This window comes from Oncorhynchus keta, chromosome 34, assembly GCF_023373465.1.
Source record: "Oncorhynchus keta strain PuntledgeMale-10-30-2019 chromosome 34, Oket_V2, whole genome shotgun sequence".
Classification (NCBI taxonomy): Eukaryota; Metazoa; Chordata; class Actinopteri; order Salmoniformes; family Salmonidae; genus Oncorhynchus; species Oncorhynchus keta.
In genome coordinates, this window is record NC_068454.1 from 59,962,341 (window position 1) to 59,988,543 (window position 26,203).

Consider the following 26,203-nt stretch of genomic DNA (forward strand, 5'->3'; position numbering starts at 1 on the left):
AGTGCATTACATCACCCAAACTCATTACACAATTAATTATATGTTGTTTTCTACTTTCTGAGCCTAAACTCAACATGTCTTCATATCAGCTACTAGTCCATTTACCACATGTTCCTTTTTTCTGTGTGCACCCAGTCACATTGCCAACCAATGCGTCCAGATTATAAATATTTGAACAAAAGCTTTAAATGAACAACCAGGTTTACTGAAACCCGAGGCGGCAGGGCATTATTTCTTCATCATTGGTAACTAAATACAGGGGTGTGGAGACTCTGTACAGGCTGCACAGGCACGAGTCTGATTTAGTACGGAGGCCGGTGAGGTAAGGAGGAGGCTGTATATTCCTGACTCTAACGGGGCACTGACAAGGACGCAGCCTAGAGCTGACCTCCTCCTCACCTGGCCACCCCCCACGCCCCCTCCTCCCCCCACAGAGGGATGCCCCCCAGGCCGAGCAGCAGCTGAAGAGGAGGACAAAAAGGTTACTCTGACTGCGCCTCACCAGAAGAGGTCCTGCCTCAGATCTCCTCTCTCAGACTGGTTGGGACGCTCCAGTTCAGTTTTCTTTTACTCATCCTCACCGGAGTGAGAGTGAAGACCTTTTGAAGACCCAGAGGTTTTTACTGTGGGAGCACATTTCTTTGGAGTAGCTGCTAATAGACGGAGACCTACAGTCTTGCTTTGTCTTTCCCTGTCTGTGGGGTGTGTGTGTGAGAGTGCTTGTGGGTTGGCACCGGTGAGAGCGTCTCCCTTCCCAAAGCCAGGATGTCTGCAGTTCAGCTGCTGCTGGTCCCGCTGGCGCTGTGGGTTCTGCAAGGTGAGTGGGCAGTGGGTGGTTGTCACGGCCACAGTCCAGTCTTCACTCTTTGTTTGTTCTTATAGGGGCCAAGAAGCATAGAGGCCCAGTACTGTGGGATGATCAGAGTGGCTGTGCTGTGTGCATGGTCAGCTTTTGAGAGGAGAAGGGTGTGTGAATCTTTGTTGGTTTAGCCTTAGTTACAGGGACTCTGACTGTTATAGTAACACTGATTGTTAAATCATAGAGATACAGTATATTCAATGTCCTGTGCACTGTTTAACCAAGTGTTCCTTCCCATTGACTGCAATAAACAAGACCCGTGTGTACTTCACTGTATATGTGTGTGTGTGTGTGTGTGTGTGTGTGTGTGTGTGTGTGTGTGTGTGTGTGTGTGTGTGTGTGTGTGTGTGTGTGTGTGTGTGTGTGTGTGTGTGTGTGTGTGTGTGCGTGCGTTTCCCTCATTTTGCCGGAATGCTCACTAAAAGCTTAAACCAGCTGTTCTTGTTTTCAGAGCGAATAACGAGATGAGATGAGGCCATGCGTTGGAGTTAAAATGGAGGGCTCATTAGCGGCAGCATGGAACAGTCTAGAACAGTGTAGATTAGTACCTGTACTCACTGTTGCTTAATCTGCCACACAACCCCGCTGTGTCTACCCCCCTACCATCGTGGAGAACAGAATGGACTGTGCTGTGAGGTGTGCTTCACTATGGTATGCATACAACACATATATTACAGTATGCACAAATGCATTCTGAATCCATATTACATGTACAGTGCTGTGAAAAAATAATTTGCCCCCTTTCAAATTTTCTCTCCGTTTACATATTTTTGATACTGAATGTTATCAGATCTTCGACCAAAACCTACTATTAAATAAAGGGAACCTGAGAGAACAAATGACACAACAATTACATACTTATTTAATTTATTTCATAAACGAATTATGCCACACCCATTGCTGACAGTCGGAAGTTTACATACATTTAGCTTGGAGTCATTAAAACTCGTTTTTCAACCACTCCACACATTTCTTGTTAACAACTATAGTTTTGGCAAGTCGGTTAGGATATCTACTTTATGCATGACACAAGTAATTTTTACAACAATTGTTACAGACAGATTATTTCACTTATAATTCACTGTATCACAATTCCAGTGGGTCAGAAGTTTACATACACTAAGTTGACTGTGCTTTTAAACAGCTTGGAAAATTCCAGAAAATGAAGTAATGTCTTTAGAAACTTCTGATAGGCTAATTGACATCATTTGAGTCAATTGGAGGTGTACCTGTGGATGTATTTCAAGGCCGACCTTCAAACTCAGTGCCTCTTTGCTTGACATCATGGGAAAATCAAAAGAATTCAGCCAAGACCTCAAAAAGAAAATTTTAGACCTCCACAAGCCTGGTTCATTCTTGGGAGAAATTTCCAAACGCCTGAAGGTACCACGTTCATCTGTACAAGCAATAGTACGCATGTATAAACACCATGGGGCCACGCAGCCGTTATACCGCTCAGGAAGGAGACGCATTCTGTCTCCAAGAGATGAACGTACTTTGGTGCAAAAAAGTGCAAATCAATCCCAGAACAACAGAAAAGGACCTTGTGAAGATACTGGAGGAAACAGGTACAAAAGTATCTATATCCACAGTAAAACGAGTCCTATATTGACATAACCTGAAAGGCCGCTCAGCAAGGAAGAAGCCACTGCTCCAAAACCACCATAAAAAAGCCAGACTACGGTTTGCAACTGCACATGGGGACAAAGATCGTACTTTTTGGAGAAATGTCCTCTGGTCTGATGAAACAAAAATAGAACTGTTTGGCCATCGTTATGTTTGGACGAAAAAGGGGGAGACTTGCAAGCCAAAGAACACCATCCCAAACGTGAAGCATGGGAGTGGCAGCATCATGTTGTGGGGGTGCTTTGCTGCAGGAGGGACTGGTGCACTTCACAAAATAGATGGCATCATGAGGTAGGAAAATTATGTGGATATATTGAAGCAACATCTCAAGACATCAGTCAGGAAGTGAAAGCTTGGTCACAAATGGGTCTTCCAAATGGACAATGACCCCAAGCATACTTCCAAAGTTGTGGCAAAATGGCTTAAGGACAACAAAGTCAAGGTATTGGAGTGGCCATCACAAAGCCCTAACCTCAATCCCATAGAACATTTGTGGGCAGAACTGAAAAAGTTTTTCCAAGCAAGGAAGATTACAAACCTGACTCAGTTACACCAGCTCTGTCAGGAGGAATGGGCCAAAATTCACCCAACTTATTGTGGAAGGCTACCCGAAACATTTGATCCAAGTTAAACAATTTAAAGGCAATGCTACCAAATACTAATTGAGTGTATGTAAACTTCTGACCCACTGGGAATGTGATGAAAGAAATAAAAGCTGAAAGAAATCGTGGTGGTGATCTTAACTGACCTAAGACAGGGAATTTTTACTAGGATTAAATGTCAGGAATTGTGAAAAACTGAGGTGTATGTAAACTCCCAACTTCAACTGTGTATAAAATTGAGCACACAGCCATGCAATCCCCATAAACAACCATTGACAGTAGAATGGCCTTACTGAAGAGCTCAGTGACTTTCAAAGTGGCACCGTCATAGGATGCCACCTTTCCAACAAGTCAGTTCGTCAAATGTATGCCCTGCTAGAGCTGCCCCGGTCAATTGTAAATGCTGTTATTGTGGAGTGGAAATGTCTAGGAGCAACAACGTCTCAGCCACGAAGTGGTAAGCCACACAAGCTCACAGAACGAGTGCTGAAGTGTGCAGCACGTTTAAATCGTCTATCCTCGGTTGCAACTACAGAGTTCCAAACTGCCTCTGGAAGCAACGTCAGCACAAGAACTGTTCATCAGGATCTTCATGAAATGGGTTTCCATGGCCGAGCAGCTGCACACAAGCCTAAGATCACCATGCGCAATGCGAAGCGTCGGCTGGAGTGGTGTAAAGTTCGTCGCCACTGGACTCTGGAGCAGTGGAAAGGCGTTCTCTGGAGTGAATCAAGCTTCACCATCTGGCAATTCGAGTTTGGGGAGTGCCCTTTCCTGTTTCAGCATGACAATTCTCCCGTGTACGAAGCGAGATCCACACAGAAATGGTTTGTCGAGATCGGTGTGGAAGAACTTGACCGACCTGCACAGAGCCCTAACCTCAACTCCATCGCACACATTTGGGATGAATTGGAATGTAGACTTCGAGCCAGGTCTAATTGCCCAACATCAGCGCTCAACCTCACTAATGGTCTTGTGGCTGAATGGAAGCAAGTCCCTGCAGCAATGTTCCAACGTCTAGTGGAAAGCCTTCCCAGAAGAGTGGAGTTATAGCAGCTAAGGGCGGACCAACTCCATATTAATGCTGATGGTTTTGGAATGAGATGTTCGACGAGCAGGTTTCCGCATACTTTTGGTCATGTAGTGTATCTGTTTGGGCTTCTTGTAGTCAATTTGCTGTCTTCAAATTATTTGTAATAACGGTCCCATCCCCCGACCATTTGCTGAAGAACAAAATTGTCACCATGCGGAATCTAGATCATGATCCCAACTCTGTGTGAGCAACCTGCATGTGTCTAGTTGAATGGATGTACACACATTGCCTGGCTACCCAAACTCCTTGCTCCGGCCAAATGCTACACCACAACCACGGACGTTAGTTTCTTCTCCGCAATTAGTCTGGATCTGAGTACCTCCCAGACAATTTCTAGAGCACTAATGAATTCTCACCATTCTGATGTGGGTAAAGCAGCATTTGGAGAATTCGTCATTGGCTTTGTTACTTGGATTGGTTAGAGATGATCCAATCGCGGATGACTTTGTTTTGTACACCACCCCTCATTTTGACGTCACCACAAACGACTTCAATGATTGCAGTCAGACTGAAGTGTGTAGTGAACAGAACAGCGGAAGAATTCAGAGGCGTCAGGTAATTACGCACACGTGGCCCTAACTATTACAGAGTGGTGGTGAAAGCACAAATCAGACAGAAGGTTTTCTGATGCATGGTCTGATCTATGAGAGTACAGTATATACTGTATGTGTGTATTTAGGTACAAGTACGTGCTATGTGGTTTTGCTTCCGTGTCACATGCTTTGTTTATGCTGAGGCTCTGAATACAAAAAAGGAAGCATTTCCTTAAATGGGAGATTTAGGGGGAGCTCATCTCCCCCAGCCAACCTCTGTCCCCCTCTCACCCTGCCCCTGTAAACGAAACAACCGCTGCCACCACTTGTTGTCCCAAATGTAGGACACACAGTATGCCCCACCATGTCCCCATCTAAACCTGCCCCCGTTAGCAGTACCCTCAGGACACACAGTTTACCCTCGCTGGCAGCACTACAGCCAAATCTCTTATAATGATGTCAGTGCAGCAACAGAATGGGGGGGTGGAGAGAATGGAGAGTTGCTGCACAAAGAGAGCTGCAGAGTGATGGAGGACAATGAGACCAGGTTGAAAAAAAATGTTTTTGAGAAAAAGGGAGGGGGGGGGGAGAGAAGGAAGAGAGAGAGAGAGAAGGAGGAGGAGGAAGAGAACGGTTGGGGTGGAGGTATGAGTGTTATGCAACAGCACTTGTGTAACAGGTGTAACAGGTAAATAAAGCATCCTGTCTGTCTGCCGGACCGGCCAAGTGAGGGCAGCCCAAAGAGAGACAGGGTCTGGCGTGCTGTGCACATCTGTACCCATTCAGGGAGAGAAGATGAGAGAGGACAGACAGGGAGACAGACAATGGGTGATGATAAGGACAGACAGACAGAATCCTCAAATAAGTCTGGTCTTCAAATATATGAGAGTGAGACAGGTAGATGAGAGTTGGACAAGCAGATGAGAGTTGGACAGGTAGATGAGAGTTGGACAGGTAGATGAGAGTTGGACAGGTAGATGAGAGTTGGACAGGTAGATGAGAGTTGGACAAGCAGATGATTGAGACACGTACATGGGAGTGAGACAAGAAGACCAAAATGGGCCGACCTCGTTTTTCCCCAATATGACTAAACTGTATACTACCTTGCCTCGTTTGTCCTTGCTGTTGACAAGTGTAAAACATAAAGACATATCAACTCTAAAGACGGGCAGCCTTGAGGAATCCTCGCTGTTAGAGAGACCAGCTCAGGCCCATAGACCCATATCCTGTCAAATGGACGAGCAGGAATTGCTAGAGGACGAGGTTAATGTTAGTGGAATACTGGAAGTGGCCAGCCTCTCCAAACATCTCAAGCACTTTAGATGAGATCAATTCAATAGTTCATAGCTTCAATTAAGATCAACGTAATTTCTTCACTTGCCCATTTCAAATAGCCCTCCCAAAGGCTATCCTGATTGATGGACTGAAATTGTGTGTGCTAATATCTGGAATAGGAAGACTGAAAATGGAAATGCAGCAGCCATTTCACTGATAAGATCATTCATATACTTGCAGTTGTGATCTGGTTCAAGCTTCTCCCAGGTGTTCAGAATAGCCAAATTATTCAAATCTGTAAATTTGATGGAAGGTGTAATCTATCCGTTTAATCTAATCCGGACCATGACTAAATGTTCTAATTGAACACACACACACACACACACACACACACACACACACACACACACACACACACTTGATAGATAAACTGACTCTTGGTCATAGAGTCTCTATTCTTGGCACTCTGTTCCTAGTCAGTCTAGACAGGCAGGCACCACTGATGCGGGGTCCTCCGTAAGAGGGGACATGGCGGCTTCTCTCCCTCCCTCTTTCCCGCTCTCTATCTGGGTCTGTCCATGAGTCAAAGCAGTTCAGCCTCAGGTTGAAGCAGTTCACACACACAAAAATCTACACACACACACACACACACACACACACACACACACACACACACACACACACACACACACACACACACACACACACACACACACACACACACACACACACACACACACACACACACACACACACACACAGAGTATTGGGCCTGGAGACAGGGAGAGGGGAGGATAGTGCTCCAAAGTAATTTCCTGATGGGTGTCTCACGACAACACACACACATCTGAGTGTGTGTGTGTGTGTCAGAGACCGAGACAGAGTGAGATAGTCAGCACGAGAGAGATATGGAGTTGATCAAGGGTAGACAAGGATAAATGATCACTAGTGGGTTTGGTATCTATTAAGCAGGGAGGTAGTGATTTACAGGAGAGCATTTAGTTCATCAATATACTTTAGTCTGTTTCGAAGTAGGATAAATGGCCCTACTAGATAGATATTAGACAACAAACACTGCAGGCTGTGTCCCAATCGACAATATGCTGCCTTTTGAGCATTTAAAAGGCAGGACGGTGTTTCTATAGATGTGTCTTTTAGGGCATGTGACATGCTCTCTTTGCCTGAACTGATAGAAGTCCCCAGACCACACTTCAATGTACAGTACTATGGACAACTCCTTCCCTGGAGATTCTAATTCAAATCTAGAAAAAGCCTAGGGGAGTGTCAATAGACCATTTTCAGCACAGATCCAAGACTTCTTCAGGCATCCTCAAATGCAGTCACTTCACTAGCTGCCAGCGACGCTGGTCTAGATGTGTCAATTCCTCTGAGAAAATGAATGCAACAAACAGTACATTACACGTATTTGTTCCTATGGAAAGTTCCTTTCTTGGTTTAGTGTCCAGGGACATGTCATGGATGTGTGCTATTTCCCCAGGCCGAGGGTGTGTATGCATCTCCACTGTGAATGGGTGGTAACCTTGTCATGGAAACTGACGTGATCTGCTTCCCTTCTGTCTCTCTCCCTCTTTCCTTCGCTCTATAGATCCCTCTTTCATTCTCTCTATTTCTCTCTCTCCCTCCTTCACTCTACTGTAGATCACTCTCTTTTGTATGTTCTCTCTGCTTTTTCCTTCTATCTCCTCTCTGGCTCAGAGAATGACCTCCATCCATCCTCTTGCAATCCCGTCCGTTCCTAACAGTTGACTTTCCAACATCAGTCTGTAGGGACTGACAGATAGACAGCCTTTTCAGGGACTGAACTATAACTCACCATTTTGTATTGTTGCATTCAGACTGAAGGCATTCAGTAAATTGATATCAACGGCTAATCCCCACACTGGCTCCTCCTAATCTAATCTGCGGTTTCTGGAATATTAGTTGCATAAGGCAAATCTCTGCCCAACCGTCAACAGATTACGCAACGGATTTGGATATTATGCTCTGTCACATTACCGGAAATGAGTTTGCAGAAGGTTGATGATACAGTTGAAGTCGGAAGTTTACATACACTTAGGTTGAAGTCATTGAAACTCGTTTTTCAACCACAAATGTCTTGTTAACAAACTATATTTTGGGCAAGTCGGTTAGGACATCTACTTTGTGCATGACACAAATAATTTTTCCAACAATTGTTACAGACAGATTATTTCACTTATAACTCACAATTCCAGTGGGTCAGAAGTTTACATACACTAAGTTGACTGTGCCTTTAAACAGCATGGAAAATTCCAGAAAACGATGTCATGGCTTTAGAAGCTTCTGATAGGCTAATAGACATAATTTGAGTCAATTGGAGGTGTACCTGTGGATGTATTTCAAGGCCTACCTTCAAACTCACTGCCTCTTTGCTTGACATGTTGGGAAAAACAAATTAAATCAGCCAAGACCTCAGAAAAAAATGGTAGACCTCGACAAGTCTGGTTCATCCTTGGGAGCAATTTACAAATGCCTGAAGGTACCACGTTCATCTGTACAAACAATAGTACGCAAGTACAAAAGTATCTATATCCACAGTAAAACGAGTCCTATATTGACATAACCCGAAAGGCCACTCAGCAAGGAAGAAGCCACTGCTCCAAAACTGCCATAAAAAAATCCAGACTACGGTTTGCAACTGCACATGGGGACAAAGATTGTACTTTTTGGAGAAATGTCCACTGGTCTGATGAAGCAAAAATAGAACTGTTTGGCCATAATGACTATCATTATGTTTGGAGGAAAAAGGAGGAGGCTTGCAAGCTGAAGAACACCATCCCAACCGTGAAGCACTGGGGTGGCAGCATCATGTTGTGGGGGTGCTTTGCTGCAGGAGGGACTGGTTCACTTCACAAAATAGATGACATCATGAGGTAGGAATATTATGTGGATATATTGAAGCAACATCTCAAGATATCAGTCAGGAAGTGAAAGCTTGGTCGCAAATGGGTCTTCCAAATGGACAATGACCCCAAGAAGACTTCAAAAGTTGTGACAAAATGGCTTAAGGACAACAAAGTCAAGGTATTGGAGTGGCCATCTCAAAGCCCTGACCTCAAGCCTATAGAACATTTGTGGGCAGAACTGAAAAAGCATGTGCGAGCAAGGAGGCCTTACAAACCTGACTCAGTTACACCAGCTCTGTCAGGAGGAATGGGGCACAATTCACCCAAATTATAGTGGGAAGGTTGTGGAAGGCTACCCGAAATGTTTGACCCAATTTAAACCATTTAAAGGCAAATGCTACCAAATACTAATTGAGTGTATGTAAACGTCTGACCCACTGGGAATGTGATGAAAGAAATAAAAGCTGAAATAAATCATTCTCTCCACTATTATTCTGACATTTCACATTCTTAAAATAAAGTGGTGATCCTAACTGACCTAAGACTGGGAATTTTTACTAGGATTAAGTGTCAGGAATTGTGAAAAACTGAGTTTAAATGTACTTGGCTAAGGTGTATGTAAACCTCCGACTTCAACAGTAGGTCACTGAGTCTGCACTTTGTTTGGATGAGTCTACCCACTCTGCATGTTCTGTTCCTCTCCTGCCCTCTCCTCTCGCTGTCTCTGCAATGAACAGCCGGCAGCAGCATCCACTCCTCCCACTGTGCCTCTCTCCTCTCCTCTCGCTGTCTCTGCTATGAACAGCCGGCAGCAGCATCCACTCCTCCCACTGTGCCTCTCTCCTCTCCTCTCGTCACTCCTCTTCAAACAACGACCTGCCACTGTTTGTGTACTCTATAATTACACTGTGTCAGTTTTCACCACTCTCCCTCTCCCTCCTCTGCTGTCTTGCAGCAATGGTGTGTCAGCATTATGTCCAGTCTTGTGACCTCCCCCAACCCCCTTCCAACTCTCTAATTTGCTGGATGATATGGTGGTCGTGTAAAGAGTTACGGGTCCTCATGTCTGTGTTTCTTCCAGGTCCTTTCCTTTCTGAGCAGTCAAATCTTGCCATCCCAGTCCCCTTTCTACATGTCTGTCTGCATGGGCTGTCTCCCCCCTCTCCCCGTGTAGAAGTAGCTGATGTGATGAAACTGTTGTGATGTTAACTTTCTCTCCTCCTTCCCCTCTCTCTGCAGTGAATCAGCAGGAATTACACCTGTGCCCTCCTCTGCCTCTCCTAGAAATGGCTATTAACTCTCTCTCTCTCTCTCTTTCCTCCCACCTTCTTTTCCTCCCTCTTTCCTTCCTTCCCTCCTGCCCTCCCTCTGTTTCTTCCTCTTTCTCTGCAGTAATCTACAGCATTGTCTCTCTCTCTGTGTCTTCATCTGTATCAGCATTCAGTCTTGCAATATTTCTTTCAGAGAGTTCTCACGTTGGTGCATATCAGGTACTGTAGTATATTATGAATGGTGACTATGAAATTCAACCAAACTATGCATTGGTTTATTTTTCAAGTCACTTTTCATCTGCCAGCCTGTGCAATGTGTATCCTGTCCCCTCATCTCATTACGGTTGAACAAATCACATCGCCAGAGGTCAAAGCTGAAAATAGCCCGAGATCATTGGTTGAGAGCGATGCAGGTGCAGATGCCTTTGTGGAAACTGCAGGGTGCAGTGTGAGAAAGAAACACTTGCAGTTACAGGTGTGTTGCTCTCGGCCGATGTACAGTATGTGACATTATGGCATATATAGACTTATGCGTCTATATATGCAAGTAGCTTACTTATATACACCTCGCAGACAGGCTGCAAGGAGACTAGCATCGCTCACTGCAATCTGTTTATTTCCCCTCAATTTCTACTTCCAGGTCACCCTTAGCCATTGTAGCTTGTTTGGCTAATTCGTCAATAGACTATATGAATCTGAAAGAAAAAAAACACAATTGACCAAAACAACAACAAAACGTATATCGAAATTATGAGTGGAAATAAATAAAAAATGCAAGAATTTATGCTCTGATATTGAAAAAAAGACAAGCATGCTATGAGCGATAGGAGCAAGCACGCAGAACAAAAACTCTTAATTATATCATTACCATATCATTATCATATTATCTGCCAATTCAATTGACAAGCATTTGGAGACAGTTTGCCTGCCACGTATTGAGATAATATCACTTGGGCGTTGGTCTTGTGTCAGCCTGTTCTCAAGCCATGGATCATCACCCATGATGGCTCTCAGGCTTACTTCAGATTTACTCGTACACTGCACTCCATTTTAAGTGAACGTGGTTATAGTGACCAACCGTTTATAGTGATCAAATTATCGTGCTGCACGGATGTGACCACTGTAAAAGAGGAGTGCACTCCCACTGGGCATGGACGTCAATTCAACGTCTATGCCACGTTGGGTCAACGTCATTTCAATGAAATGACATGGAAACAACGTTGATTCACCCAGTGTGCCCAGTGGGCTGTAAAGCCAAATATCCATGGCTAGCACCAAATATCCATGGCTAGCACCAAATATCCATGGCTAACTGTATGTTTGTTGCACTTTCTCTCTCCTCAGCGTCTCTATGCCATGGAGCCTGTGTGGAGGTGGACTCTGACACTGACGCAGTGGTCAGCGAAGGCTTTAAGCTGGGATGTATCTCCTGTAAGATGAGGGGCGAGGTGCCTGCCGAGGCCACTGTTGAATGGTCCTTCATGCCCAAAGGGGAGAGCGAGTTCACAAAAGTGAGTAGACACGGATCCATAGGGACAGTAGTGGGATATATCCCAATTATCTCTCCTCCTCGTAAAATGTGCACCTGTTCTGACTGGTAGAATAAGTATGGTACTCCCACTAGCCCGACTGCAGTGCTTTTACATTTGTGGGAAGTAGTGAATGAGTGCACACCTCAGGGGAAAATACTTATTGTTGAGACACACCTTTGATTCTCCACATTTCTCCTAAACTAAAAAACACTATTGGTTGACCTAGCTAACTATGGCTAGGCTACTCATGATGTATTACTGGTTTGTTTTTGCTTTTGACACAGCTTTGAGATGATGAAAACCGCTATAAAGAACATAATAAATAAATGATTAAACTGTGCACTCGCGCACTCACCCACATGGATTTAAAGGATTGGATTGGTGTTAACATTGGCTAGAGGGGGTTTGTTAAATCCATGACAGGGAGTGTGCAAGTGCACAATAAGTGATCCCTCCCAGCAGAGTTTTAAAAGTATCCCCATTCATTCTGTGGGGATTGACCCCACGGAGAGTCAATGAGGTAGCTAAGCAGGTTGACTTGTCTGTTGTATCAGCAACAAAGGCAGGCCTTTTAGTTTCAATTTGGAAACAAGGTTTCATACGCAATTCATGAATGTTAGAGCCCCACTGAACACAATGACTAGCAAGTCATCACACCAATGGGTGCTGTACAATGGAGACACATCAAGATAGATCATTTTAACTCATTCACTAAAAAGACAAAACACATCAATCAAAACAAGCATGGTTACATTTCATACGCAATTTCTATGTCAGCAAAACAAGTACTCTCTTCTCCAGTGAAATGGGAGCTATCATTTATCATGAGAAAGAGCATCACAGCCATGCATTTTTCACGACAGGCTCTTTTCCTCAGTGTCAGATGTAAACATACACAACTTTCCCTACAAGGAAGGAGTCTGTTAAAAACATCAATACAGGGTAGCCATTAGCTATTAAATCCCTCCAGCACATAACAGCATACATGAGGAGAGAGATCCCATTAGCTCTGTTTGTTTCTAAACAGCTAATGCATCAGGAAGTGATGCAGGCAGGCCGTGACTAAGACGGCCTCAACAAGGGCTCCTGCTGGGAGTGGCCGCAGCCAGTTGCCTGGTTTGACACTACAATATTTGGAAACTGTGAAACAAAAGTTTGGATGTTAAGTGGTGAATCCGTTTTAGACCAGTGTGGATAACTAAAACAATCTCTTATTGATAGCAATGCATGATTTACATGGGTTATTGTGTGTACATATCCATACAAGTTAGGATTCAGCCCTCAGTATGCTGAGCATAATGCTGAAAGCATATACTCAAAAACAATAAAAAACCCTAAACTATTATGCATCAATAGCCGCTAGTAGGGGCCTCGTATAACCTCCAGTAACTTCAAACAAAAGAAAGCTCAGATTGATCTCATGAAACCGAACCCCAAAGAGAGGTCAGGGCTGGAGGTCAAGAGCAGAGTGACAGGAGTTAGACCTCTGACCATGCTATTCAGCCTGTTGTTTCATAGGGGTCAAGGGGCAGAGTCAGAAGACCTTTAGGCCTGTAGACCAGTCACTTCACCTGTCACTGTAGGTGGTCTTGTGTGGCTCATTTGGTAAGAGTGTGGCACTAGTAACCTCAGGGTTGTTGTTCGATTCCTTCTGGGGTCACATATTCTAAAATGTATGCATTGTCTAATACAAATCTATTTGGATTAAAATGTATACACTAAATGACATTATTATTATATTGTTTTACTGTAAAAATAAGAATCCCTGTTATAGACATGCATGCTGGACCAGGAAAAACACTGCACATGATACTTATACTCGTTGATGTAAATTACTTAAGTAAAAATACTTGGATGTTTTTTTTTACTCCATACGTTTTCCCTGACACCTAAAAGTACTCGTTACATTTTTGAATGCTTAACAGGACAGGAAAATGGTCTAATTCACACACTCATCAGGATAACATCTCTGCCTCTGATCTGGCAGGCTCACTAAACACATGCTTCGTTTGTAAATTATGTATGAGGGTTGGAGTGTGCCCCTGGCTAGCTGTACACTTTAATAAAATAAGAAAATGGTGGAGTCTGGTTTGTTTAATATAAGGAATTTGAAACTATTTATACATTTACTTTTAATACTTATGTATATTTTAGCAATTACATTTACTTTTGATACTTAAGTATATTTAAAAGCAAATACTTTCAGACTTTTACTCAAGTAGGATTTTACTGGGTGACTTTCACATTTACTTGAGTTATTTTCTCTTAAGGTATCTTTATTTATACTCAAATGTGACAAGTGGGTGCTTTTTTCAACACTGCTTATACTGTACTAACCAAATTGCTTTAGAAATGACTTAATCCTTTTTTGAAATCACTCCATAATAAAATCATAACAGAACCAAAGTACCTGATTGAGCACTTAGTCCAGAGATATGAGCCCTTGTTAGTCCAGAGATACGAGCCCTTGTTGATGCAGAACATTGGTGCTTTGATTAAAGTGCTGCACATATTTCATCCAGTAATGTAAAAATCCTAATATGATCTGCCCAACATGAGTGTGTTGGCTCACCAAACCCTGTCTCATATAACCTAGAATCGAAACTAAATAATCTTGTCCAAGCCAGAATAGCAGGATCCTCGATGTACACCCCTGGACAGGATGCTAGTCTATTGCAAGGCCTTTCCCCAAATACATCTCCTTAATGCAGTCTTTGGTATGACATGGTTCAAACGGCCTACCTTCCAATCTCAGGGCATACGCTCTAACCACAAGGCCAATCCAAACTGTGATATGCTCCATTTAACGGGGAAACAGCATATTAGTTTGGATTGCAAGCTCACTCTCACCCCCCCCATTGTGTTCTCCGATAGATCTACAGCTACGAGGATCTAATGAGCGACATTCCGGACGAGCGCTTCTACGAGCGTCTGGACTGGAACGGCAGCAAGAAGACCAAGGACCTGCAGGACGGCTCCATCTACATCCTGAACGTGACGTGGAACGACACGGGCACCTACCGCTGCATCTTCAACCGCACCCTCACCTTCACCTCCTACGGGTTCCACACTGACGTCACCAAGATCGTCCACCTCAACGTGGTGCCAAGACGTAAGGCTTTGGCTTTAGGGTTCACAGGGTTAGGTCTAGGTCTAGACACAAACGAACACACACACACACAAACAGTATAGTAGACACACACCCTCATCTGGGGAGAGGGGAGAGGGAGAGAGGAGGGGAGGGTGGAAGAGAGGGAAATACTGTAGTACATTCAGATCACCCTTGTGAAAGTAGTGCCATGACATAGGCATACATACACCCTGCATGGAGAGGGTGAAGAGTTGGAGGGGAGAGAGGGTAGCGGGGTAGAGGGAGGGAAGGAAGGAAGGGAAGAGAGGGCAGGAGTTGACCGACACTCAGTGTCCATGCCTGAATTGACAAAAGTGGCAATATTGTCCAAGCGGATGATGAACAAGGTGCATGAAGTTATATGATTTTAATTTAGGGTCAGGGTTAGATGACCCATGGTAGGTTGGACCATGTTCCAAAATGGGAGCATTGATATCAAAATCAAGGACATATGACAGAGGGGCGAACAGGAAACAGTCATACATCTCATTATCTACACAGCTGTTGATGGATGGCAAGTAGTAGTAGCCCCGTCACAGAAGCAGCCACAGCTGTCATTAAGTCTCATATCTTACAATCCAAAGGCTCAGCCACCGCCACGCCAATGATTATCCAACAGATCACTGTCAATGACAGCTGACCATTAAGTAGATACTGTATCAAAAAAGACATACAGTAGAGACATAGATACAGTGCCTTCAGAATGTATTCACACCCCTTGTGTTTTTTGGCCCTGGCCTACACACAATACCCCATAATGTCAAAATAGAATCACGTTTAAAAAAAAAACGTAAAAAAAATATACAAAAATTAAATGTTGAAATGTTTTGAGTTAATAAGTATTCAACCCCTTTTTTATGGCAAGTTATGGCCTAAATAAGTTCAATAAGCATTTGCTTACCAAGTCATGTAATACATTTCATGGACTCACTCTGTGTGCAAAAATAGTATTTAACATTTTTAATTAACCAGGTAGGCCAGAGGAGAACAAGGTCTCATTTACAACTGCGACCTGGCCAAGATAAAGCAAAGCAGTGTGACAAAAAACAACACAGAGTTACACATAGGATAAACAAAAGTACAGTCGATAACACAAATAGAAAAATCGATATACTGTGTGTGCAAATGGAGTAAGGAGGTAAGGCAATAAATAGCCCATAGTAGCAAAGTAATTACAATTTAGCAAATTAACACTGAAGTAATAGATGTGCAGATGATGTGCAAGTAGAAATACTGGTGTGTAAACGAGCAAAAAAGTAAATAAAACAATATGGGGATGAGGTGGTTGGGTGGGCTATTTACAGATGGGCTGTGTACAGGTGCAGCGATTGGTAAGTTGCTCTGACAGCTGATGCTTAAAGTTTTTTGCAATACGTTCCAGTCATTGGCAGCAGAGAACTGGAAGGAAAGGCAGCCAAAGTGGGTGTTGGCTTTGGGGATGACCAGTGAGATATACCTTCTGGAGCGAGTCCTACAGGTGGGTGTTGTTATGGTGACTAGTGAGCTAAGATAAGGCGGGGCTTCACCTAGCAAAGACCTGAAGCCAGTGGGTCTGACGACGAATATGTAGCGAGGGCCAGCCAACGAGAGCATACAGGTCGCAGTGGTGGGTGGTATATGGGGCTTTGGTGACAAAACGGATGGCATGGTGATTTTGTAAATGACATCGCCGAAGTCGAGGATCGGTAGGATAGTCAGTTTTACGAGGGTATGTTTGGCAGCGTGAGTGAAGGAGGCTTTGTTGCGAAATAGGAAGCCGATTCTAGATTTAATTTTGGATTAGAGATGTTTAATATGAGTCTGGAAGGAGAGTTTACAGCCTAGCCAGACACCTAGGTATTTGTAGCTGTCCACATATTCTAAGTCAGAACCGTTCAGAGTAGTGATGCTAATCGGGCGGGCGGGTGCAGGCAGCGATCTGTTGAAGAGCATGCATTTAGTTTTACTAGCATTTAAGAACAGAGTCCACGGAAGGAGAGTTGTATGGCATTGAAGATTGTTTGGAGGTTTGTTAACAGTGTCCAAAGAAGGGCCAGATGTATACCGAATGGTGTCGTCTGCGTAGAGGTGGATCAAGGAATCATTAGCAGCAAGAGCGACATGATTTTTGAATAACTACCACATCTCTGTATGCCACATACAGATAATTGTAAGGTCCCTCAGTTGAGCAGTGAATTTCACACACAAATTCAACCACAAAGACCAGGGTGGTTTTCCAATGCCTCGCAAAGAAGGGCACCTATTGAAGGGACAAAAGCAGACATTGAATATCCCTTTGAGCATGGTGAAGTTACTAATTACACCCTGGATGGTGTATCCCAGTCACTACAAAGATACAGGCGCCCTTTCTAACTCAGTTGCCAGAGAGGAAGGAAACCGCTCAGGGATTTCACCATGAGGCCAATAGTGACTTTAAAACAGTTAGAGTTTAATGGCTGTGATAGGAAAAAACTGAGGATGGATCAACAACATTGTTACTCCATAATATTAAACTAAATGTCAGAGTGAAAAGAAGGAAGCCTGTACAGTATAACAAATATTCCAAAACATGCATCCTGTTTGCGATAAGGCACGAAAGTAAAACTGCCAAAAAATGTGGCAAAGGAATTAACCTTTTTATGTCCTGAATATAATTATGTTTGGGGCAAATCCAACACAACACATCAGAGTACCACTCTTCATATTTAAGCATAGTGGTGGCTGCATCATGTTATGGGTATGATTATCCCCAGAAAGGACTAACAAGTTTTTTTCCCAGATAGATAGAAACGTAATAGAGCTAAAAAACAGGCAAAATCCTAGAGGAAAACCTGGTTCAGTCTGCTTTCCAAAATAATTCCATTTTCAGCAGGACAATAACCTAAAACAAGGCCAAATATACACTGGAGTTGCTTACCAAGACGTCTTACCAAGACGTCATTGAATATTCCTGTGAGGCTTGGTCACATTTTTTACTTAAATCGGCTTGAAAATCGATAGCAAGACTTGAAAATGGCTTTCTAGCAATGATCAACAACCAATTTGACAGAGCTTGAAGAATTAAAAAAAAATATTAACGGGAAATGATTGCACAATCCAGGTGTGCAAAGCTCTTAGAGACTACCCCAGAAAGACTCACAGCTGTAACCGCTGCCTAAGGTGTATTGACTCAGGGGTATTAATACATATGGACATGTAAATTAGCCATTTCTGTATTTCATTTTCAATAAATGTGCAAACAGTTCTAAAAACAAGTTTTCACTTTGTCATTATCGTGTATTGTGTCAATGGGTGAGACATTTAAAAAGATACATGTAATCCACATTTGAATTCAGGCTGTGGAATAAGTCAAGGGGCACGAATACTTTTCTGAAGGCACTGTACACACATAGAGACCTACAGTACTGCTTTATTGGAGCTGCATTCGGATTAAGGATTTTTCTCAAGAGAGGAGCGGTCAAAGACTTCCAAGAGCTAAATTGCTTTCATAATCCTACGTAATATTTTAAAAGCTCCCACAACGGTCGATGCAGTGCCTCTAGAGTATTGGGTTTAGCAGCAAGCTTAGTCAACTCACTCACTACTTGAAGTCATTCCAACAGTTTTAGTTGAGATTAATGTTGACCTTGAAAAACTGGTCCATTTCCAGTGAAACACTGAACCCTTGTGGATGTCCGGGGATAATTGGTTCATCATGTTTTGAGGCATCAGAAATTCAGAAACCTGTATATTTTCATTGAAATGGCTTCTAATTCATTAAGGCGGTCTCCTTCTTAACTCCTAATCTCTTTCTCTAGTGACCAGGGGGATAGCGTCCATCTTGTCCGAGGTGATGATGTATGTCACCATCGTTGGGCTGCAGGTATGGCTGGTGGTGGAGATGATGTACTGCTACAGGAAGATATCAGCGCAAGGCGAGGAAGCACTGAGAGAGAGCGCGTGAGTAAACACACACACTGGTCCAATTCATCACAGACACAAGAGCACACACTTACACACTTTTTCCTCAATCTTCCTCTGAAAACATTTTCTTGCTATGTAATTTCCTAGTTAAAACTGTTACTTTCTAACTGCCTCTCTCTATTCTCTTTCCAACTGCCTCTCTCTATTCTCTTTCCAACTGCCTCTCTCTATTCTCTTTCCAACTGCCTCTCTCTATTCTCTTTCCAACTGCCTCTCTCTATTCTCTTTCCAACTGCCTCTCTCTATTCTCTTTCCAACTGCCTCTCTCTATTCTCTTTCCAACTGCCTCTCTCTATTCTCTTTCCAACTGCCTCGCTCTATTCTCTTTCCAACTGCCTCTCTGCCCCCCTCTCTCCTATTCCTCACTCTCAGGGCGGATTACTTAGCTATAGCTTCGGAGAGTAAAGAAAATTGTGCAATGGTGGCAGTGACCGAATAGCACTGGTAGGTTTCCCCTCCTACTAATCCATAACTGGACTCTTGGCCGTTCATTGTCGGTTCTTTCCTTTACTCTTGTTCTGTCACTGATGGGAAGGAACTCATATCAGCACCCAGAACCAAATCAGCAACATTTGAATGTTAAAGGAGAAGTTCAGGATTTTACAACTTGATATTAGATGGTTTCTCCCCGTAAAATATAACTTCTCCTTTAATAGTGGATTCATGGCATCTATGTTTTCTTACAAGTTTTGTTTTAATTTCAGGTTAAATAATGGCTCCAAACGACGAATAGCTCTCGATAGCCCTTCACCCCTTCTTCCAGACTTCCATTCTGACACCATCTCATTACCCCATCCAGGAGGAGCAGCCAAGAGGCTTGTCCAGAGAACAGATGGATGACAAGTGAAATAGCCGATGGGGGAAAAAAAGGACATTACTGTATTTAAATGCAAATATACAGCATGAGTGTACTATCGAGCAGTACTATAATATCAAAGAGAGTTGTATATACAGTACGTATGCTTAATTATGCAATCCAAATCTTCATTGTAATACTCCTACATTATATTAAGTTAGTTCACACAGAGCATTGTACATTAAGTATAGATGCATGTGTAGTGATACATCATAACCATTGGCATTAATATGTTTCTAAAGGTCAATTTCAGGATTCTAAAGTGTGTTTGTATCAAAGCAATTAGAGAGCAGAACTCAACTGCAATCTTACTTGGCTTCAGTAGCCGGTCTTGATCAGACCTTCAATGGCTATTATAAGTAAACAGTAAAGTAAGTAAACAAGTAAAGTAAACAATTCTGCTAGCAATTCAGCTAGCTAAGATAACTGTACAATTTTATGAAAAATAGTTAATTTTTCAAAAGCCTGTCTTTTTTGGTTTGTTCCTTGTTTTGTCTTCTATTGAGTCTTGCAGTTTTCTCTTGATTTTTTCGATGTACTTCACTCTAAAAAAACATTTAAATCTCAATATATACAGGAGCTCATTTTTCAGCAGCTGCTCAATTTAGAACTCCGGAACTAGACACGGATCCATAGGGACAGTAGTGGGATATATCCCAATTATCTCTCCTCCTCGTAAAATGTGCACCTGTTCTGACTGGTAGAATAAGTATGGTACTCCCACTAGCCCGACTGCAGTGCTTTTACATTTGTGGGAAGTAGTGAATGAGTGCACACCTCAGGGGAAAATACTTATTGTTGAGACACACCTTTGATTCTCCACATTTCTCCTAAACTAAAAAACACTATTGGTTGACCTAGCTAACTATGGCTAGGCTACTCATGATGTATTGCTTGTTTGTTTTTTGCTTTTGACACAGCTTTGAGATGATGAAAACCGCTATAAAGAACATAATAAATAAATGATTAAACTGTGCACTCGCGCACTCACCCACATGGATTTAAAGGATTGGATTGGTGTTAACATTGGCTAGAGGGGGTTTGTTAAATCCATGACAGGGAGTGTGCAAGTGCACAATAAGTGATCCCTCCCAGCAGAGTTTTAAAAGTATCCCCATTCATTCTGTGGGGATTGACCCCACGGAGAGTCAATGAGGTAGCTAAGCAGGTTGACTTGTCTGTTGTATCAGCAACAAAGGCAGGCCTTTTAGTTTCAATTTGGAAACAAGGTTTCATACGCAATTCATGAATGTTAGAGCCCCACTGAACACAATGACTATCAAGTCATCACACCAATGGGTGCTGTACAATGGAGACACATCAAGATAGATCATTTTAACTCATTCACTAAAAAGACAAAACACATCAATCAAAACAAGCATGGTTACATTTCATACGCAATTTCTATGTCAGCAAAACAAGTACTCTCTTCTCCAGTGAAATGGGAGCTATCATTTATCATGAGAAAGAGCATCACAGCCATGCATTTTTCACGACAGGCTCTTTTCCTCAGTGTCAGATGTAAACATACACAACTTTCCCTACAAGGAAGGAGTCTGTTAAAAACATCAATACAGGGTAGCCATTAGCTATTAAATCCCTCCAGCACATAACAGCATACATGAGGAGAGAGATCCCATTAGCTCTGTTTGTTTCTAAACAGCTAATGCATCAGGAAGTGATGCAGGCAGGCCGTGACTAAGACGGCCTCAACAAGGGCTCCTGCTGGGAGTGGCCGCAGCCAGTTGCCTGGTTTGACACTACAATATTTGGAAACTGTGAAACAAAAGTTTGGATGTTAAGTGGTGAATCCGTTTTAGACCAGTGTGGATAACTAAAACAATCTCTTATTGATAGCAATGCATGATTTACATGGGTTATTGTGTGTACATATCCATACAAGTTAGGATTCAGCCCTCAGTATGCTGAGCATAATGCTGAAAGCATATACTCAAAAACAATAAAAAACCCTAAACTATTATGCATCAATAGCCGCTAGTAGGGGCCTCGTATAACCTCCAGTAACTTCAAACAAAAGAAAGCTCAGATTGATCTCATGAAACCGAACCCCAAAGAGAGGTCAGGGCTGGAGGTCAAGAGCAGAGTGACAGGAGTTAGACCTCTGACCATGCTATTCAGCCTGTTGTTTCATAGGGGTCAAGGGGCAGAGTCAGAAGACCTTTAGGCCTGTAGACCAGTCACTTCACCTGTCACTGTAGGTGGTCTTGTGTGGCTCATTTGGTAAGAGTGTGGCACTAGTAACCTCAGGGTTGTTGTTCGATTCCTTCTGGGGTCACATATTCTAAAATGTATGCATTGTCTAATACAAATCTATTTGGATTAAAATGTATACACTAAATGACATTATTATTATATTGTTTTACTGTAAAAATAAGAATCCCTGTTATAGACATGCATGCTGGACCAGGAAAAACACTGCACATGATACTTATACTCGTTGATGTAAATTACTTAAGTAAAAATACTTGGATGTTTTTTTTTACTCCATACGTTTTCCCTGACACCTAAAAGTACTCGTTACATTTTTTGAATGCTTAACAGGACAGGAAAATGGTCTAATTCACACACTCATCAGGATAACATCTCTGCCTCTGATCTGGCAGGCTCACTAAACACATGCTTCGTTTGTAAATTATGTATGAGGGTTGGAGTGTGCCCCTGGCTAGCTGTACACTTTAATAAAATAAGAAAATGGTGGAGTCTGGTTTGTTTAATATAAGGAATTTGAAACTATTTATACATTTTCTTTTAATACTTATGTATATTTTAGCAATTACATTTACTTTTGATACTTAAGTATATTTAAAAGCAAATACTTTCAGACTTTTACTCAAGTAGGATTTTACTGGGTGACTTTCACATTTACTTGAGTTATTTTCTCTTAAGGTATCTTTATTTATACTCAAATGTGACAAGTGGGTGCTTTTTTCAACACTGCTTATACTGTACTAACCAAATTGCTTTAGAAATGACTTAATCCTTTTTGAAATCACTCCATAATAAAATCATAACAGAACCAAAGTACCTGATTGAGCACTTAGTCCAGAGATATGAGCCCTTGTTAGTCCAGAGATACGAGCCCTTGTTGATGCAGAACATTGGTGCTTTGATTAAAGTGCTGCACAGATTTCATCCAGTAATGTAAAAATCCTAATATGATCTGCCCAGCATGAGTGTGTTGGCTCACCAAACCCTGTCTCATATAACCTAGAATCGAAACTAAATAATCTTGTCCAAGCCAGAATAGCAGGATCCTCGATGTACACCCCTGGACAGGATGCTAGTCTATTGCAAGGCCTTTCCCCAAATACATCTCCTTAATGCAGTCTTTGGTATGACATGGTTCAAACGGCCTACCTTCCAATCTCAGGGCATACGCTCTAACCACAAGGCCAATCCAAACTGATATGCTCCATTTAACGGGGAAACAGCATATTAGTTTGGATTGCAAGCTCACTCTCACCCCCCCCATTGTGTTCTCCGATAGATCTACAGCTACGAGGATCTAATGAGCGACATTCCGGACGAGCGCTTCTACGAGCGTCTGGACTGGAACGGCAGCAAGAAGACCAAGGACCTGCAGGACGGCTCCATCTACATCCTGAACGTGACGTGGAACGACACGGGCACCTACCGCTGCATCTTCAACCGCACCCTCACCTTCACCTCCTACGGGTTCCACACTGACGTCACCAAGATCGTCCACCTCAACGTGGTGCCAAGACGTAAGGCTTTGGCTTTAGGGTTCACAGGGTTAGGTCTAGGTCTAGACACAAACGAACACACACACACACAAACAGTATAGTAGACACACACCCTCATCTGGGGAGAGGGGAGAGGGAGAGAGGAGGGGAGGGTGGAAGAGAGGGAAATACTGTAGTACATTCAGATCACCCTTGTGAAAGTAGTGCCATGACATAGGCATACATACACCCTGCATGGAGAGGGTGAAGAGTTGGAGGGGAGAGAGGGTTGCGGGGTAGAGGGAGGGAAGGAAGGAAGGGAAGAGAGGGCAGGAGTTGACCGACACTCAATGTCCATGCCTGAATTGACAAAAGTGGCAATATTGTCCAAGCGGATGATGAACAAGGTGCATGAAGTTATATGATTTTGATTTAGGGTCAGGGTTAGATGACCCATGGTAGGTTGGACCATGTTCCAAAATGGAAGCATTGATATCAAAATCAAGGACATATGACAGAGGGGCGAACAGGAAACAGTCATACATCTCATTATCTACACAGCTGTTGATGGATGGCAAGTAGTAGTAGCCCCGTCACAGAAGCAGCCACAGCTGTCATTAAGTCTCATATCTTACAATCCAAAGGCTCAGCCACCGCCACGCCAATGATTATCCAACAGATCACTGTCAATGACAGCTGACCATTAAGTAGATACTGTATCAAAAAAGACATACAGTAGAGACATAGATACAGTGCCTTCAGAATGTATTCACACCCCTTGTGTTTTTTGGCCCTGGCCTACACACAATACCCCATAATGTCAAAATAGAATCACGTTTAAAAAAAAAAAAAAAAAACTTTAAAAAAAAATACAAAAATTAAATGTTGAAATGTTTTGAGTTAATAAGTATTCAACCCCTTTTTTATGGCAAGTTATGGCCTAAATAAGTTCAATAAGCATTTGCTTACCAAGTCATGTAATACATTTCATGGACTCTGTGTGCAAAAATAGTATTTAACATTTTTAATTAACCAGGTAGGCCAGAGGAGAACAAGGTCTCATTTACAACTGCGACCTGGCCAAGATAAAGCAAAGCAGTGTGACAAAAAACAACACAGAGTTACACATAGGATAAACAAAAGTACAGTCGATAACACAAATAGAAAAATCGATATACTGTGTGTGCAAATGGAGTAAGGAGGTAAGGCAATAAATAGCCCATAGTAGCAAAGTAATTACAATTTAGCAAATTAACACTGAAGTAATAGATGTGCAGATGATGTGCAAGTAGAAATACTGGTGTGTAAACGAGCAAAAAAGTAAATAAAACAATATGGGGATGAGGTGGTTGGGTGGGCTATTTACAGATGGGCTGTGTACAGGTGCAGGGATTGGTAAGTTGCTCTGACAGCTGATGCTTAAAGTTAGTGAGGGAGATATACGTCTCCAACTTCCGCGATTTTTGCAATACGTTCCAGTCATTGGCAGCAGAGAACTGGAAGGAAAGGCAGCCAAAGTGGGTGTTGGCTTTGGGGATGACCAGTGAGATATACCTTCTGGAGCGAGTCCTACAGGTGGGTGTTGTTATGGTGACTAGTGAGCTAAGATAAGGCGGGGCTTCACCTAGCAAAGACCTGAAGCCAGTGGGTCTGACGACGAATATGTAGCGAGGGCCAGCCAACGAGAGCATACAGGTCGCAGTGGTGGGTGGTATATGGGGCTTTGGTGACAAAACGGATGGCATGGTGATTTTGTAAATGACATCGCCGAAGTCGAGGATCGGTAGGATAGTCAGTTTTACGAGGGTATGTTTGGCAGCGTGAGTGAAGGAGGCTTTGTTGCGAAATAGGAAGCCGATTCTAGATTTAATTTTGGATTAGAGATGTTTAATATGAGTCTGGAAGGAGAGTTTACAGCCTAGCCAGACACCTAGGTATTTGTAGCTGTCCACATATTCTAAGTCAGAACCGTTCAGAGTAGTGATGCTAATCGGGCGGGCGGGTGCAGGCAGCGATCTGTTGAAGAGCATGCATTTAGTTTTACTAGCATTTAAGAACAGAGTCCATGGAAGGAGAGTTGTATGGCATTGAAGATTGTTTGGAGGTTTGTTAACAGTGTCCAAAGAAGGGCCAGATGTATACCGAATGGTGTCGTCTGCGTAGAGGTGGATCAAGGAATCATTAGCAGCAAGAGCGACATGATTTTTGAATAACTACCACATCTCTGTATGCCACATACAGATAATTGTAAGGTCCCTCAGTTGAGCAGTGAATTTCACACACAAATTCAACCACAAAGACCAGGGTGGTTTTCCAATGCCTCGCAAAGAAGGGCACCTATTGAAGGGACAAAAGCAGACATTGAATATCCCTTTGAGCATGGTGAAGTTACTAATTACACCCTGGATGGTGTATCCCAGTCACTACAAAGATACAGGCGCCCTTTCTAACTCAGTTGCCAGAGAGGAAGGAAACCGCTCAGGGATTTCACCATGAGGCCAATAGTGACTTTAAAACAGTTAGAGTTTAATGGCTGTGATAGGAAAAAACTGAGGATGGATCAACAACATTGTTACTCCATAATATTAAACTAAATGTCAGAGTGAAAAGAAGGAAGCCTGTACAGTATAACAAATATTCCAAAACATGCATCCTGTTTGCGATAAGGCACGAAAGTAAAACTGCCAAAAAATGTGGCAAAGGAATTAACCTTTTTATGTCCTGAATAGAATTATGTTTGGGGCAAATCCAACACAACACATCAGAGTACCACTCTTCATATTTAAGCATAGTGGTGGCTGCATCATGTTATGGGTATGATTATCCCCAGAAAGGACTAACAAGTTTTTTTCCCAGATAGATAGAAACGTAATAGAGCTAAAAAAACAGGCAAAA

At 42.8% G+C, this 26,203-nt stretch overlaps 1 protein-coding gene across 5 annotated transcripts in view; it reads left to right on the forward strand.

Annotated features, from left to right (window-relative positions):
- The first annotated feature begins 446 nt into the window (after nt 1-446).
- Nucleotides 447-26,203, forward strand: part of LOC118367593 (sodium channel subunit beta-1-like) — a 28,848-nt gene continuing 3,091 nt past the window's right edge. For 2 of the 5 annotated variants that reach the window (XM_052494198.1, XM_052494201.1), the window contains exons 1-4: nt 447-817; nt 11,489-11,655; nt 14,551-14,788; nt 18,583-18,724. In XM_052494198.1, coding sequence (XP_052350158.1) covers nt 766-817; nt 11,489-11,655; nt 14,551-14,788; nt 18,583-18,724 — 599 coding nt within the window. In that variant the 5' untranslated portion in view covers nt 447-765. Of the gene's footprint in view, nt 818-11,488; nt 11,656-14,550; nt 14,789-18,582; nt 18,725-19,120; nt 19,193-19,452; nt 20,285-26,203 lie in introns of those variants that run through there. The other 3 variants (XM_052494199.1, XM_052494200.1, XM_052494197.1) reach the window with 3 other exon arrangements.